This window comes from Manacus candei, unplaced genomic scaffold, assembly GCF_025592945.1.
Source record: "Manacus candei isolate 608988 ecotype Guabito, Panama unplaced genomic scaffold, ASM2559294v1 h1tg000011l, whole genome shotgun sequence".
Taxonomy (NCBI): domain Eukaryota; kingdom Metazoa; phylum Chordata; class Aves; order Passeriformes; family Pipridae; genus Manacus; species Manacus candei.
In genome coordinates this window covers 16714507-16731841 of record NW_026138059.1, presented here as the reverse complement: position 1 = coordinate 16731841, position 17335 = coordinate 16714507, and the positions used below count along the sequence as shown (strand labels likewise).

Here is a 17335-nt window from a genome sequence, read left to right as displayed (position 1 = left end):
GAACATAAATGGACTAAATTTCAAGAAACTAACTATCTCTATGCTGTGCATGAACTTGTTGAGATATATGTGCTCCAGACCAGCATTCTGAAGCCAGATTTTCTGGCTCTCTCTCTCTACCATGCTAAAATTAAGAAGTAGATAGGACAAGGTGCTGCACTACTAGTACCCATGCAACATCCTACTTGACATAAAAGTGTGACTTGGCATATCTTAACTGTCAAAAAAAATTTCCTTATTTAAATATCAAGATGTAATATGAAATATTTGCATCTGTAAGGATCAAGGCTGGAGGACAAATGACATTAGTCAATTTTAAATGCATTAATTTCTTAGAACTAACGTCTAACAAAGTTCACTGATGTTCTAAAATTGAGTAAGTATTGGATGGAAATTACAGGAAGTAATTAAATCTTTTCTGGGCACTATAAACACAAGTGTGACATCAATAACTGGCTTCCAGCACTAACCAATTATAAAATCCATTTCATAAAACAGAAGACATAGGATCTTTTTGACTGAATTAAAGTATATGAAATAAATTCACCAGCATTCAGAACTCTTAAGTGGTAAGATAGTTCTGGTTGCAAGTGAGATTAGTTTTATTTACAATAAATAATTTTTTCCCCTCAGAATAAATTTCTGATATGAAGAGAGTAAGACAAGTTCTCTAATTTGGGAATATGGCCATACAACGTTGAATGCAAAACACATGATGCAGGCATGATTGCATATCTATCATCTGTTGCTGAGTCATAAATTGTCTTATTATCAGGAAATCTCTGCATCTTAGATACCATCAATCTTAGGTCCTATAATAGAAATTATTAAGCAAACCGATACAATAGATGGAACAATGGACGGGGTTAAAAATTAGAGGAGACTAAGAATTACAGGGTAAAATGCAGCTGCTGCTCCCTGGATGGAAAGCAGCCGACATGCCCCACAAAGGTTCCCTAAACAATGATAAGCGCCTGCTACAAGGGATGGAGTGGAGCAGTGGAGTGAAGATGGTGCAGCCTCCCTCCATAGACATCCCTGCAGGGAGGGGAACATGGTGACACTGTTGTTCAAAGACCCTACAGTACTTGTCAGTCAAGGGAGATAGAGGCCAAGGACAACTACCCTGTTAAGTACTTATGACTTTGCTCACCTAAACCTAAAAAGATAGTATAAATGTAGGTTGAGAATAGGTGGAAAGTGGAGGAAGACTCCATCAAAACTGCTTGGATCAGTCGACAGGCTGAATCTGTCTTTGCCCCCACTATAGGGACACCTATTAGGTAAGAAATATACACAGGCTAAACGCAAGCTTGTGCTTGCTCTGTAGTATATTAGTAGATTGTTTGTATTAGAGCTTGTGTTTGTACTTGCTTTGTAGTATTATTCAATTGCTTTAAAGGTTTTTGTGTCAGGCACTATCATCGACAACCACGAACTTTATTAACCTGCCACAATTTGTATTAATAAAGAGTGTTATTCCATGAACTGTTAGAGTGAGTCCTCTACAGATGCTAGCAGTTACCCATGGCAGACAACATGTTGGGAAGGTCTGCTGAGGGGTTTCCCTTATGCTGTTGTCTTGGCCCCCCCAAAAAGCACAGTTGAGTCTCCTTCTAGTCCTGTGAATCTGCTCAGTGCAGGGTTCCCTTACAGGACACTGGCAGACTGGTCAGATATAAGGGTTTCAGCTTCCCTGGGACACTGACAGAGAAATAAATCACTAAGGGTTGAGAAAACCTCCCCATTCTTTGTTGTAGAGGTATGTGATTCCTAGGAAGTGCTTTTAGGAAATGTTTTGAATACCTAACAATTGTTTGGGATGTTTTTCCACTATATACTCGAAACATGTATAATTTTAAGTGTAACGTAGTGAGTAGAAGCAGGAATTTGTCCTGGCTCATCACAGTTATTTTACTCAGTTCCATCTCTAGTATACAGAGAAAGGTGGTTACTTTTCTTAGAATGGGATGAACTGGAGATGCCTCTTTCCTCATATAGAACATCTACAGGGAAAACCAAGATGATGTTCTCAGGCAGGTATTGAAGTTCTTTGGCAAATAATGTTTGACAAAGTGAATTCTGTCCAAGAGCTTTTTTGCAGATAAAATTTCTTCAAATATTTTGGAGGAAAAAGACTACCTGGGAGGGCATTTTAATGCCTTGGAGAATTAGGAATTGAAAAGAGATTGCACATCAGGTCATAAGTACTGAATTTCTTAATTACTTTGTTGCTGATGGTTCTTGTTGCTGCTATCAATGCCATTGTTACAGTATTTGTTCCCTCTCAAGTGAGAGTCTTCATTACAAAAACACATTTGGGCCAAAATTCAAATAGTTTTCCAATTGCATGAAAGATAAATATTCGTTACTCCAACATCTAACAATTTTCCTTTAGGAAAATCCAATTAGTAAGATACCATAACATTGTTTAGTGTACCCTTACAGTCATTACAAGAAGGAAAATTCACCTAGCAGCATTGCATCTTACGCTGGGACACTTTAAAATATGATATTGCTGTAGGGAAAAAAAATTACTAAATTGTAAACAATAGGATGCAGCAGATAACAGGGCACGCACACAAATACCCAAAATTGAACTTTTTAATTCTCAAGCAATTCTCAACTCCTACTTGATAGCTGCAATATGAGTGGTTGTAAATTTTGGTAATGTCTGGACCAAACAACAGTAGCACACCCTGAAGCTTCCAGTTAATAAAAAGACATGAGATAAATGCACCATTTAGGAGGCTGATCTCACTGTGTTTCTGCACAGAGAGACTATCGGTGGTTGGAGGCCATCTGCAGCATAGTAGCCATGAAATGATAGCTTTCAATTCTTGGCGCATTAAGGAAGGGGGTCAAGAAAACCTCTACCTTGAACTTACAGAGGGCAGACTTTGGCCTGTTCAGGACACTGGTTCAGAGTGTTCCTTGGGAAACAGTCCTTATAACTGGACTGTCCAGGAAGGCTGGACATACTTTAGGAGAATCTTAAAGCTACAAAAGGAGGCTGTCCCTATGTGCCAAAAGATGAGATGGCAAGGAAGATCTGCCTGGTTGAACAGGGTGCTTTTGCATGACCTCAGGGTTAAAAAGAGCATTTAAGACCTTTGGAAGAAGATGCAGGCAACCTGAGAACAGTCCAAGGATATGATTAGGTCATGTAGAAAATTAGAGAGACAAAAGTTCAGTTAGAACTCAATCTGGTCACTGCCGTGAAAGATAATAAAAAGTGTTTTTATAGATGCATTAAAAACAAAAGGAGGGCCAAGGAAAATCTCCATCCTTTCCTGGATGCAGAGTAGAACATCGTCATTAAAAATAAGGAAAAGGCTGAAGGACTTAATGACTTCTTCACCTCAGTCTTTAACAGAAATCTCCAGGGCAACTGGACCCCTGAGCTGGCAGACAGGGACAGAGAGCAGAATATAATGTAATTCAGAGGAAGTAATCCAGCAGAATGTAATTTTCAGGAGGAAATAATTAGTGACCTGTTGTGCCCTTAAATACTCACAAGTTTATGGGGCAAGATGGACAACCAGGGGATCAGGCCCAGTCAGCAGGGTTTAGGAAAGACACATCCTGCTTGATCAACCTGATCTCCTTTCATGACCAGGTGACCTGCCTAGCAGATGAGGGAAAGGTTGTGGATGTAGTCTACCTGGAGTTCAGTAAAGCCTTTGATACTCTCTCCCATGGCATTGTCCTGAAAAGATGGCAGCCCACAGCTTGGACAGGTGCATTCTTCATGGGGTTAAAAACTGGCTGGATGGGTGGGCCCAGAGCATGGTGGTGAATGGTGCCACATCCAGTTGGTGGCCAGTCATTAGTTGGGTTCCCCAGTGAGTATTGGGGCCAGTCCTGTTTACTATCTTTTTTGATGATCTGGATGAGGGGATTGAGTGCACCCTAAGTCAGTTTGCAGATGACACCAGGTTGAGTGAGAGTGTTGATCTGCTGGAGGCTAGGAAGGCTCTGCAGAGGAATCTGGACAGGCTGGATCAATGGGCTGAGGCCAAGGGCATGAGGTTCAATAAGGCCAAGTGCACTTGGGTCATAACAACCCCAGACAGTGCTACAGGACTGGGGAAGAGTAGCTGGAAAGCTGACCAGTGGAAAAGGACCTGGGGGTGCTAGTCAACAGCAGCTGAACATGAGCCAGCATTGTGTCTAGGTGGCCAAGAAGGCCAATGGAATCCTCACCTGTATCAGAAACTGTGGCCAGCAAGACCAGGGAAGGGATTATCCCTCTGTACTTGTCACCAGTGTCCAGTTCTGGGCCCCGCACTGCAAGAAAGACATTGAGGTGCTACAGCAAGTCCAGAGAAGGGCAACAGAGCTGGTAAAGGGTCTGGAGAGTACATCATATGAGGAGCAGATGAGGGAGCTGGGGTTGTTTAGTCTGGAAAAAAGGAAGCTGAAGAGGAACCTTTTCACTGTCTACAATTATCTGAAAGGAGGTTGTAGCTAGCTGGCAGTTGGCCTCTTCTCCCAGGGAACTAGCCACAGGACAAGACGAAATGGCCTCAGGCTTTGTCTGGGGAGGTTCTGGTTGGACATAAGGAAAAATTTCTTCACTGAAAGGGTGGTTAAGTGGTGGAATGGGCTACCCAAGAAAGGGGAAGTCACCATCTCTGGAAGTGTTTGAGAAACAACTGGATGTGGCACTTAGTGCTATTGTTCAGTTGACATGGTGGTATTCAGTTAAAAGTTGGAGTCAGTGATCTTGGAGGTCTTTTCCAACAATAATTATTCTGTGACTATGATTCCATGATTCTACTTTCATTGGGGAAAATGGGTGCTGGGTGTTCTGGAGAGAAAAGTGAGTGCTGAAAAATAAGAGTTCCTGAAAAGAAGATATGGTCTTGGACAAAAGAAGGGGGCTGAGAAAGAAGGAGGTAAACATCCTGGTTGGAAGAAATATCCTAGAAGTGGGGAAGGTACTGGTAATAAGAGAGAGGTGCGTGGAGATGAATACCAGGAGATGCACAGGGATAGTGGCTGGCAACAGTCAAGACCAATTCCTACAAACAGCAGCTCAATGTGAATCAACATGACTTTCCACTCAAGCTTCCCAATCAGCAGCAATCTCCCTGCTAGGAAGGAAAATAGAGACCTAAGGAACATAATAGGGCATGGGTGGAGTGAGGACATGTGGGAGTGCATGAGATAAACAAGTAGGGTAAAAGCTCTGATTTCCTCTGTTCTTAAGTAAAACCCTGACTATGGGTTTGTTGCTTACTCTCTCATCAGTGTCACACACTTTATTGACTATAAAATAATTTTTTCCTCCTAAAAAAAATTTACATGAGGTCTATTATTTTAGTTCCTTATTTTTTACCTTGTGAAATTCTATTTAGGATGTTTTCAGTAGTGCATTTTTTATTCTATAAGTTAATTATCATAGAGATTTTTGACCTGTCATATTTACAATGTTCTTTCTTATACTCTCAATGAGAATGAAGTAATATTTTAATTAAATGCCAAATTACTGATGAATAAATGATGCTTGTGTTTATGCATGCCAACCATTCTCCAGCATTAAGATATAATTAGAAATTAAGTCTGGGAGAAAGACTAGATGATACATAACAGTACTCTGCATTTTTAACTCTTTCTGCACTAATAATTTCTACATAACTGTCTCACCCTGCTTGCAGGACAGCTTTTATGGTAATTTCTATAGATACAGAATGCCTTATGATATTCCCATTTCTCTCCAGTAGCACAGTCTTTGAATAGCAATAAACTTTCTATCCGTCAATCTTCATTAATATTTAGAAAATGTCATGGTTTAACCGCAGCCAGCAACTAACCCCCATTCAGCTGCTTGCTCAGTCCTCCTTGTGGAATGGGGGAGAGAATGAGAAGGGTATAAGTGAGAAAAATTGTGGATGGAGATAAAGACAGTTTAATAGATAAAGATAAAGCCCCACACACAAGCAAAACAAACCAAGGAATTCATTCACCACTTCCCATGGGCAGGAGGGTGTTTAGCCATCTCCAGAAAAGCAGGGCTCCAGCACGTGCAATGGTGACTTGAGAAGACAAATGCCATCACTCTAAATGTCCCCTCTACCTTCTTCTTCCCCCAGCATTATATGCTGAGTATGATGCCATATAGTGTGGGGTGTCCCTTTGGTTAGTTGAGATCAAGCTATGCCCCCTCCCAACTCCTTGTGCAACCCCAGCCTCCTCACTGGTGGGGTGGAGCGAGGAGCAGAAAAGGCCTTGACGCTGAGCAAGCACTGCACAGCAATAACTAAAACATCTCTATATTACCAACACTGTTTTCAGTACAAATACAAAACACAGACCCATAGTTGCATAAGTGGAGATTGGTGGTCCTCTTAACCACAGAGACCACAGAGTGATTGACTTTAAAATCTCTACTGACAGCAGGAATTCAGAGATGCTGCTTGCCACTCTAGGGAGAAAATTCATGTGGACAAAGCTCAGCTGGAGTTGCCAGAAATGTGGGGGACAATAAAAAGAGTTTCTTCAAATATATTAATGGCAAAAGACACTATAGAAATATCATTGGCCCGATACAGGATGAGGATGGTCACCTCACAAAAAGCGACAGAGACAAGGCAGAGGTGTTTAACACATTCTTTGCCTCTGTCTTCAACAGAGATGATGGACCAAGGGGGTCTCAGTGCCCTGAGCTGGAGGACCATGACTGGGAGAATGATCAAGTCCCAGTCAATCCTGACTTTGTGCAGTATTTGCTGCTCCAGTTGGATCCCTAAAAATCTTCTATGGGACCTGATGGGATTCATCCAAGAATCCTCAAAGAGCTGGCTGATGTCATCATAAAACCTCTTGATGATTTTTGAGTCATCTCGGGAATTCAGAGAGGTCCCAGCTGACTGGAAGCTGGAGAACATTGTCCTGATTTTCAAGAAGGGCAAGAAGGAGGACCCCAGAAACTATAGGCCTGGTAGTCTCACTTCAGTGCCTGGTAAAGTTATGGAGAAGATTATTCTGGGAAGTATTGAGAAACATCTGAAAGACAACTCAGTCATTGGTCACAGCCAGCATGGCTTCATGAGAGGAAAGTCCTGCTTATCAAACCTGATTTTCTTTGATGACAAGGTAACCCACCTAGCTGATCCAGGGAAGCCAGCTGATGCAATCTTCTTGGATTTCCGTAAAGCTCTCCATGCTGTCTCTCACAGAATCCTTCCAGACAAAGCAGACAGCACACAGTTGGATAAACACCTCATGTGGTGGGTGAGCAATTGGTCCACGGGTAGAGCACAGAAGGTAAATGTGAATGGGGTAACATCAGACTTGTGACCTGTCACTACTGGGGTTCCTCAAGGCTCCATCTTAGGCCCTGTGCTCTTCAACATCTTGATAAATGGTTTAGACACAGGACTGGAAGGGATACTAAGTAAGTTTGTAGATGACACCAAACTGGGAGGAGATGTTGACCCCCTCGAAGGCAGGGAGGCCCTGCAGAGAGACATCAACAAATTAGAGCAGTGGGCAATCACCAACCATATGAAGTTCAACAAGGAGTCCCAATGACAGGTATAGTGTCATGTAGAAAAAAAAATTAAATAAAAAGTCCATTTTTCATCTGCTGAAAGAATCTTCAAGGAGGGAATGAAAGTATTTTTCCCTTTCAAAACCACTAGTTTCAAGAAACAAAAGTAGTTGCATAAATCAACAAAAAGATGCAGTACTCAGGCCTTTCAAGTGCTCTTTTTCTAAACAGCAGCTAAGATGAAACCGGGAAGAGATTTTCTAACTGTGATTATTGACTAAATGTAAAAGAGAAAACTGAAATTCAGACAGATTTGAGATTTGTTTAAATTTCAAAAATTGTAAGATTTGCACATTAGTCCATTCAGTGTTCAGTAGTTTAACTGTTGGGGTTTTTTTTGAGTTTAATATTTGGATGACAGAAGGTCAAGGTGGACTTAAAAAGGAGGATGGGAAAGGCTATGAAACGGCAAAACCATGCCTAAGTAAAGATCAGTGTGAAGAACTGAAAGACTCAATCAATGTTTACTTATTTCTCCAAGCAAGCCAAGTAAAAAGATGATGGAATTTGTTACAGAAATTCAGTTGTTCAGTTTTAGCAAAACTGTTGTTAGTCATGTCCTAAACTTAGGGACTAAGGATATTTTGTCTAAGGAACATTCACTTTATTGTCTTGTTTAGAAAGGTTTTTGCTATTAAACTTTCAATATAAATTATTGTTGCTGCAAATTCCGTGTCATATTAATTTATTTATCCATTGCAAAGTTTGTGGAATCTGTGTACTTTAAAGCAAACAGAACAAAAATATGTCTCTTACTACAAGTATTTCCTTTTCATCTTTCCCCTTTCACCTGTCTTTCCATAACTGACATTTCTCCCCACTGCTATACATCTGGGAATTTATAATTTTTTCTTTGTATTTGTAAACAGAGATTTCATAAACTTCATTATATCTGTTAATTGCATTCTCACATCCACAGCTGCATTGTAGATCCCACATATTTTTTGCACTGCTAAGAGTTTGCACCATTAAATGAGATACTGTGTGTGCAAAAGCAGTTGCAAATGATAATGCTATACCAATCATGAATTTTTAAATGAAAAGCTGCAACTACAGTATCACTGAGTTCTGCTACCAAATGTTGTGTCTAGTAGGAGGGAGAAGATGGACTCACAGTCTGGAACATACATTGAGAGTTAAATTTTTTTAAGAGGTATTCCTGAGCATATATCATCTCTATTAGGAAAACAGACCCCTGATTCTTCCAAATCAAACAAAAACTGTGACTAGTGAGGAAATCAGATTCACATATAAACTGCTGAATATGAATAATCCATATCTGGTAATCTCTTAAATTGTTTTCACAGTTACCATGTCAAATGATGTAAATGGTTTCTCCAGGAGGATAAATGCACAGATATACTGCTCTGTGGATTCATTGAAATCAGTGAGATGCTATTTAAAGTACTCTACTTGACATGTTTGTGAACAGTGAAATAAACAGCCTGTAAAAGGTTTTATTTATTCTTGCCAAATTACGTGCAAGGTACTACGTTTTTATTCCTGTTTAAACCAACATTTCCATGAAGTGCAGTTGTTTTCAGATTCATAAGGTTTGAAATTATATTCTGCCACTCATTCTAATGCTTTTGAAAAATCTTTCCTTAGGCTCCAAATTCTAAAACATTTGCTTAAAATAATATTCTGTCACAACCTAAGAAAAATGGCATATGCACACTTTTCCACCGAAGAAAACTGCAAATAAAAGCAGTTGATTTCCAGCACCAACTACTTTATTGACAAGCTAAAAATACAAACTTCCTTATTGCACTCATATCAGATAAGGCTAAATCCATTACTCCAGCAATGAAATGTTAAGTGCGTAAGTACCAGAATATATAGGCAGTGGAGATGTTATCATATCATTGGGACTCCCGTGCCATTGCATGTCTCAGCAGCCTGCTTCCTGGGAAATGTCAGAGTGCTTCTGTAGACACAGCTGCCATCAGCCTGATAATGAATTACTTGGGGGACAAGTCTTCTCTCTTTGCAGGTCTCAGTTTGAAGTCCATTATACAAATAGGTCCCTCTGGGGGGAAAAAAACTATTTTCTTCTGTTTAGGTGGAATTTCTTGCATTTTTGTTTGTGTCTGTTGCCACGTCCTCATTGCTGCACGTCCTTTCACTGGCCACCAGCAAGAAGAGTCTGGCTCCATCTTTTCCACTTACCTCCCCACTCAAGTATTTATACAAATTGACAAGATTCCCTAGAGCCTTCCCTTCTTCAGGCTGAACAGCTGCTTGGCCCTGGTGACTGGTGCCACTGCAGGGGTTAAACCAGCAACACCCAGCTGAGTCCTCATCAAGGCTGAGTCCCTTACTGCCAGGCCAGTGCACAGCTGGGGCATCCAAGATGGTTTGTTAACTTTTTAAGCTGCAGTGCCTCTAACTCCACACATTAATAGTTTCAGGCTGTTATTGAATAGATGACAGTGTAGGGCAGAGAGAAGCACAGTTGGTTTGGGTATGTGTGCTTTAGGTTTAACAACACAGAGCGTCATCTCTAAATGATGATTCCTGCCATTCAGTTCATCATACATCTCCTTGAGCATCAAACAATATAATATAAAATAAACAAGACTTCAAATTGCACTAAGGTCTATGTTTAGACAAGCATTTCAAGCTTACATGCACTTAGCTATGAAACACAAGCTTGCAGATCTTTAAAACTGAACTTTTTGAGTTCATTTTAACATTAAAAACAATGTGTTGTTGCTTGGAGCAAGTTAGAATATATTTGTGTGCATTATTGACCTGAGAGGCAGTGACAGGCTAGGAAATTGAAAAGAAAAAAAACAACACAATCATAAAATTGTGCCTTGTTGTGTAGTAACAGCGAATCAAGTTTTACTTGATATATTTTTGTTACACTTTGTCAAAACTTTTAACACCTCAATTGCTATTTTACTTTAAACACTTCCCAGCTCTTTATTCAAATAATGTTTTAGTTAAAATTCATTGAGCTGAGGTCATTGCTTATTCACAGCAGCAGCTTGAATGGCTTGCGAGCGCAGCTGCAGATGTTTGCCCCACTAACCAGCCCCAGCAAACTCGTCTCGCTTTTGTGGTAAGGCAGCAAGCTGCAGGGTGCCTGGAAGCAGTGCTGGCACGAACACAGTCAGGCACCATCTAGAAGCAAAACATCCAGAACAGCACTGCAAAGGCTGACATCCTGTGAAAAATTAACAAATGAACCAGGGAGAAATCAGCCTACCAAGGAGCTTTCCTTTCTTTCTTTTCTGTGGATTAGGATATGAACCAAAAAATGAAGCAAGGCTGTATTACTTGCCCTCATAAAATTTCATTTAAAGCACACTGCTGTGATTCTACTTTAGAGAAAAACAGTAGTTTCCCATCAGAAAGGGGATGTGAAACTTCCACAGCTGGAAATCAGTGCTTCCAGTGGACACAAGAATGCATGACCTGCCAGTCAGAGAGCTCTACCTCTTGTTCAGCATTTAGTCCTGACAGCAGATGTGACCAGGTTCAGAGGAGTAAATTTTGCATTGGTCATGCATAGGATTATCTGTCAAAAAAATGGTCTCTCTGATAGCTAGTAGTGAAAGCTTAGTTTATACCCTGTTTATTCCCCAACTTTCATGTAGTTTTTGTTGATTTTTTTTTCAGGAGTAACAAAAAAATCAACCCCAAATACCACTAATAAGCCCTGTGTCCCTTTCACTGTTTCCCAACATCCACTCCTTTTTCAGTTACTGTGCCTTTCTCTAGGTCTCCTTAGATATTTACTTTGCCCTGAATTATTTCTCTCATTCCTCTGCCTAGCTTCTTTTCCTTCCTACTTGCGTCTTGGCACATATGCTTTTTTGCTGTATTGAAAAATCAGAGAAGTGAGTTTTTAATAGTGACAGAGAAAACATACTTACCTAGGATATGTTATGGTGGGTGTTTGGTTTTTTTTTCAGAATCTCATTAAATTTGTTAGTACTTTCTAAAATATGGCTTCCAAAAGAGTAAATTATTAAAACTGGTTTTCATGTTGTCATGAATAAATGAAGTATGTAAAAAAGTTGGAAGCTACACTTAATAAGACAGATGCCTGATGTGGTGAATACAATGTCCCATTGAAGATGTCCCATCACACTGCTGTGTCCCCATCCACCTTACTTCTGCAGTTGCATTCTATTGGTACCTCATCACTTTCAAATGCTTCTTTTTAAGACATACTACAAACTCAAAAATATGGTGAAGCAGAATTTTTAGCAGATACAAGAGCAGGTGAAAAGCAGAAAGAGTAGGGCACAGCAGGGAACAGTATATGATTGATTTTTTAATTTTTATTTTTGTAAAGTAGATTTATGACACCATTTTCACCAAAATATGTAAGAATTTGACTGCTGATGTTTAACACATTGCCAAAAGTCCTGTCTTTCACCAGCTGTGGTGCCTATAAACCATCGTATTAGGCACTTAATTTCCGTGCTCTGTTTTGCCCAAAATGTTAGTGACATTCCAGTTCAACCTTATCTCCCTTTTATAGAATCATAGGTTTGGTTTGGAAGGGATCTTAAAGATTATCTAGTTCCAACCCTACTGCCATGGGCAGGGACACCAGAGCCTTCTCTTCTCCAGACTGAACAACCCTAACTCTCTCAACCTGTCTTCACAGGAGAGATGCTCCAGCCCTCTGATCATGTAAAAAAGTTTTTTTGGCAGAGTATTGAGACATAAGAGAAATATTAACCCAGTTTTAAGTTATGAAGGAGATATAAATAGTAAGATATTTTACTAGATTACTGTTGCCAAATTAGAATTCGGAATTAGAAGTTGCTTTCTGGAAAAAAATATGAACCTCTTGAACTTCAGAAAATCAAAGAAGAACAGCTATCTCTTACATAAAATGCAGTGAGAATAGTTTCTAAACTCAAAACCCTTACTAAGTAGTCATGAATCTTCTTGCTACTTTTGATTACTTTTGCTTTGCCCTCATCATAGTAATTTGTGTGATGCACAATAAGTTGTTCTGTTTGGTAAATTGGTAGCCTTACATTTGTTTGGTTCTAGTGAGTCACAAGTTTGATTCTCTGGAAGAGACAAAAAGCAGTAATAAGCAGAGTTGAAAAACAGGTGAAGGCTGTATTTATTTATCAATCCATTGTTGATATCCACCAAAAATGAATTATAAGAGCATGTACAAGCAGTGCCATATGCATGGAGGTTATTTCTTACTCCCTCAAAGGAAAAAATACCTTCACTGTGGCTTTGCTAGATTTCAGGATGGGGACTTAATTTGGGAGTTCCTCATGTACTCACATTTTCTTGACTGTAGTCTGAATTTCTAAAAAAAACCCAGTAGAGTTATTAGTTATAGCTTAAGTGTAGTAGCAAAATTAGATCTCATGATTTGCTTTGTTTTGATACATTGTCTCTCCTTTCAGAATTCCTGTGCCCACACAACTCTCAACAGCATCCCCTGTGGTTTCTTCTGATGTGCCTCAGTTGCCTGAACCTGTTGTGCCCTCTCCGATTTCCTCTGAATTGCCATCTGTATGCCAGGAAGGACTGTGCCATAATGGAGGGACTTGTCATCCTCTCTCTCTGCCTACTGGGGCCACCTCGTTTCGGTGTGACTGCCCACTACACTTCACTGGTCGATTTTGTGAAAAAGGTACTTGTGATTAATTTTTTCTCAATTAGTTGTGAAATGCAAGTTGTATGCTTCTTTGGAGGTGGAAAAGGGTAATGATAATCAGGTTGCTCTGCTTTTCATCCTGGTAACTGTTGGTAACTGAGGAGAAGATTCATTGAGGTAATTCTAATAGTACTTATTTACGATGTAAGATATGTCAGGCACACTTCTAAGAGTTGCAGACTTGAGGAAAAAAATAATGTATTATTGGTGCAAATTGTTGTGTACAGTTTTAATGCAAGTTTTTCAATGTAGTATTTCTGGAACAGAAGAAAGTTAACTTATAAAAACAAGAAGATTTCCTCAAAAGATTATATGTTTTCCATTTCTGTGGATTGAGTTTTATTCATCACTGTGCCTGGTCCTTTGTTGAAAAAGAATTTTTTTACTCTATAGCTCATTTATACTTCTATTCTACTACTGCTGCTCATAAAGCACAGAGCAGTCAAATGAACATATTTTAATTACAATTTGAATAAAAAGTAATTCTTTGAACAATTTTGGTTTCTTTGTAAAAAGAGTCAAGGCTATAAGGCAAACTGATCAATATTTCTGTTTTGTAATTGTAATTGCTTTGCATTACTGCTTCTCAGAATGTTCTTTTTAGAACAAATTCTATAGCTGGCTTCAAAACCTGCTTTAGCTTTTATGGTACCATGTGTTATAAATTGCAGTAGATAATTCTCATAGAATTAAATTCCTAGTGTCCAGGAAATTAACAAAAAAATTGTCTACATTATAATTATATAACTGTGTCATCCTCCTAATGAACTTCCCGTGGTATGAAGTAAAAGCAACTAGAGTTAAAAATGCCCTTGCCAGATTGCCAGTATATCTGAGCTAACATCACCTTGTATTACTGTCTAAAAATAGGTCATTACACTCACTATATGTGAAAGGAATCACTGACTGTCAGCTCTAAAAAAAAAATTGTCATGTGTTGCTTATATATCAGAGAATATTTTACCATTCAACCTTTCCCAAGTTTAAAACAAATTTAATAATATATTTTTTTAATTGTCAGTGTTACACTGAACTCTGTATCTTCTACATATTTGGTCTCTGGGAACACACTTTGCAGTTGCTTTCAATACACTGTAGCTGTGGAAACCGCAACATAAAATAATGGAACCACAAAAAGTGTGTTTCCATCAAACATAACAGATTTAGTTACCGTCCAGTGTGTGATTTGATGAAGTATTTTCAAAGTTTCAATAAAGTGTTCTATTTATTTACATACATTTTATGTGCCAGAATTCTCTTCTGTGTTCCAAAGAATGCACTTGGCACCCTTTGTATCAGCATCATCTGTGGTATTTTGGATGTGAGCAGGTTTTTGCTTTTTCCAAGGGTTATGCCAGAAGTAAGCAATATTAAATTTAAACAGGAGTTTGATAGACATCCTGTGGTAATAGGCCATATCAATGTGTGTGCACAACCATTCTGTCGGGTGACACTTTGTCCAGACTCCACCGGTTCCTTCCACCAGTGTCTGATTGCTGCTTTCTTCTGACCTTCTAGATGATCTGTCAATCTCCAGGAGTCTTCTATAGTTTGGCGTTTTTAATGAAAATTTACATAACTTGTGTTTGAATCATTGTCTGGGCTGGGTACTTACTCCCGTGTGCCACAGACTTTGGAGGAAGTAACTCCTCGTTCATTGACTGAAATAGCTACTTTTGAGTTGTTTATTCAAAAATAGGATTTTAAACCATTTTCTCTTTTGAAGATTAACCAGTGCAGCCCTGCTGAGTTCATACAATGGGATGAGTTGACTTCCAACTACATTTCCAAGTAAACTTTTCAAATTTATCTTACCTGTGTAAATGAAGGGGTCTCTTTCTTTCTGTGATCTTGTTTCAAAAATCATATGTGAAAATATGACAGAATTACGAGTACCTGAAGAGCAAATTAAAAGCATGGGTCTATTACACTAAGTCACAGTTGTAACCAAATCTCTGATGTTTAGGACTTGAGCACCTTACATTAGATACATCTATAACCATTCCATTCAATAAAATCAGAATACAAGCTTTAAAGAAACCCTGAAACAAGTAGCTCCTGTGGAGAATATAACCTCATCTGTATAATTATACCATCCTTTTAATAGTTGAACGTCCAGTTTTCATACAATATCTATTCTTTTTTCCTAAGAGTGGAAGAGATGTTATTTGCTTTCCTGAAGCTTTTAACCATGCCTGATGTTGAGATATTAACAACGATTAATATTTCTGTATAGGATGTCTTGTAATAGTTCTAGCACTGGAAGAATAACATTTCTCTTTCATTTTGTGTGGAGAAGACAAATTAAGGAGTTCCTCTTTTCACAAAGCTCTGCTTTTACCCTCTGTATTCCTTCAACACAAGGAACAGCCTCATCCTTTTTGCTAGTGCTATTGTGACATGCTCATTGGCAGCTCACTGGGACAGTTACATCCCAGAGTGTGCACTGTCACATCACATGTTTATGTAGATCAGGGTACGACTTAGTGTATCCTGTATTTAGTAGTTGAAAAGTAACTGCAGCATACTGTGATTTTATTTAATCCTAAAGTTTCAATGAGAGTGACAATTTACTGTAACAAAACCAGAAATTGCCCAACTGAACTATCACTATAAGCCTTTGATATTCAGAGACAAGTTCTTCAACAAACTTGGAAAGAGCTCATATTTAGAGGAGATAAGGGCATCTGTAGTAATTTTATAATTATTTACCATAGTCCTTGCAACGGAGAAAGTAAACTATCATGTAAGCAATCCAGAAACTGTGTTCCAGTCAAGGAAATTGTCTCAACTCCTTAAAGTTAGCTATGATCTGTTGTAATTTTGCTGTAATGTATACCTGTACATTTCAGTAGTATATTCTCATTATTCATCTTTGTGATCTGCCTTGTACCTACCATTAACTAAATTTCAGCAAGAAAATATGTCATACACTTAACTGGCATATTAACAGTCAGCATGGCATACCACATACAAACACTACGTGGATATCTTGGTTTCACTAGAATGTGTGCATTTGCTTGTTTCATTTTTAGGGTGAAATACACCACTTAGTTTCTTAGTAGCAACTGTACGTTTCTAACAGTGTATAAGACCATCTTCTAGAGTGAAAACAAGTGAATGTGTTTTAACTTGATTGTGTGTTAGAAATGCAATATTGCATTTTTCCTTTTTCTATTCAATTGTTCCTTGACTAATAAACTCCAGCAGGTTGTTCTGCCCTTACAAGAAATATGTTCAAATCACAGTTGTCATTATGGATATACTAGAGTCAAGACAATTTATTTAAATACACAGTGTACTTACTCTAAACAATCAGATACTCCTGAAATATCTCTAAATGACAATTTTGAAGAATGGAAGTCTATCTCCATTTTTCTAAGGAAATAGGAAAGTATGCATATAAATCAGTGCATTTGCAAAGTTCAAACTGCAGCTATTAGTTCATTTTAAAAAGAGTGTAAGTTTATGGGTGCATAAATAGAGGAAAAAAAAGAAAGGTTTATTCCCTACTTCCTATCAACAAGGGATGTCTGGCCACTTCCCAGAAAACGGGGTTTCAGCACACTTAGCAGTTTCTTCAGAAAGGAAGCATTGTAAATAACAAATATCCCCTGCTTCCTCCTCCTTGCCTTAGCTTTTATATCTGAGCTGACATCCTATAGTATGGAATATCCCTTCGGTTAATGTGGATCAGCTGGTTCTAGTTGTGTCCCCTCCCAGGATCTTGCCCACCCCCAGCCTCTGGATGGGGTGGGAGGAATGTTGAGAGACAGTGCTGATGCTGTGCCAGCCCTGTTCAGTAGAAGCCTGAAAACACTGGTGTGTTATCAACAACATTCTTTTTTTGTTTGATTTATTTTTACTAATAATTACCAAAGTTACTTGGAATTTAGAAGTTAGTACAAGGTTTATTTTAAAATCTTTCTATTTAAATGCAGCATAGAAAACTTGCTTCTCATATAAAATTGCTCTTCATTACTCAGTAGCAACTGCTGGGTCGTGCAATAGCAAAGAAGTATTTTGTAGATAAGGAATACAATCAAGGGTAGATAGTATACTCTGTGCTACCCTTTTCTCTTTTTCCTTTCTGTGTAAATAAACTTCTTCACTTTAACATGAAATGT

The 17335-nt window shown here is 38.7% G+C and overlaps 1 protein-coding gene across 1 annotated transcript in view; it reads left to right on the top strand.

Moving 5' to 3' along the window:
• Positions 1–17335, top strand: part of EYS (eyes shut homolog) — a 671723-nt gene that overhangs the window by 455152 nt on the left and 199236 nt on the right. Inside the window, exon 27 of the mRNA XM_051778236.1 lies at positions 12955–13184. Coding sequence (XP_051634196.1) covers positions 12955–13184 — 230 coding nt within the window. The remainder of the gene's footprint in view (positions 1–12954; positions 13185–17335) is intronic.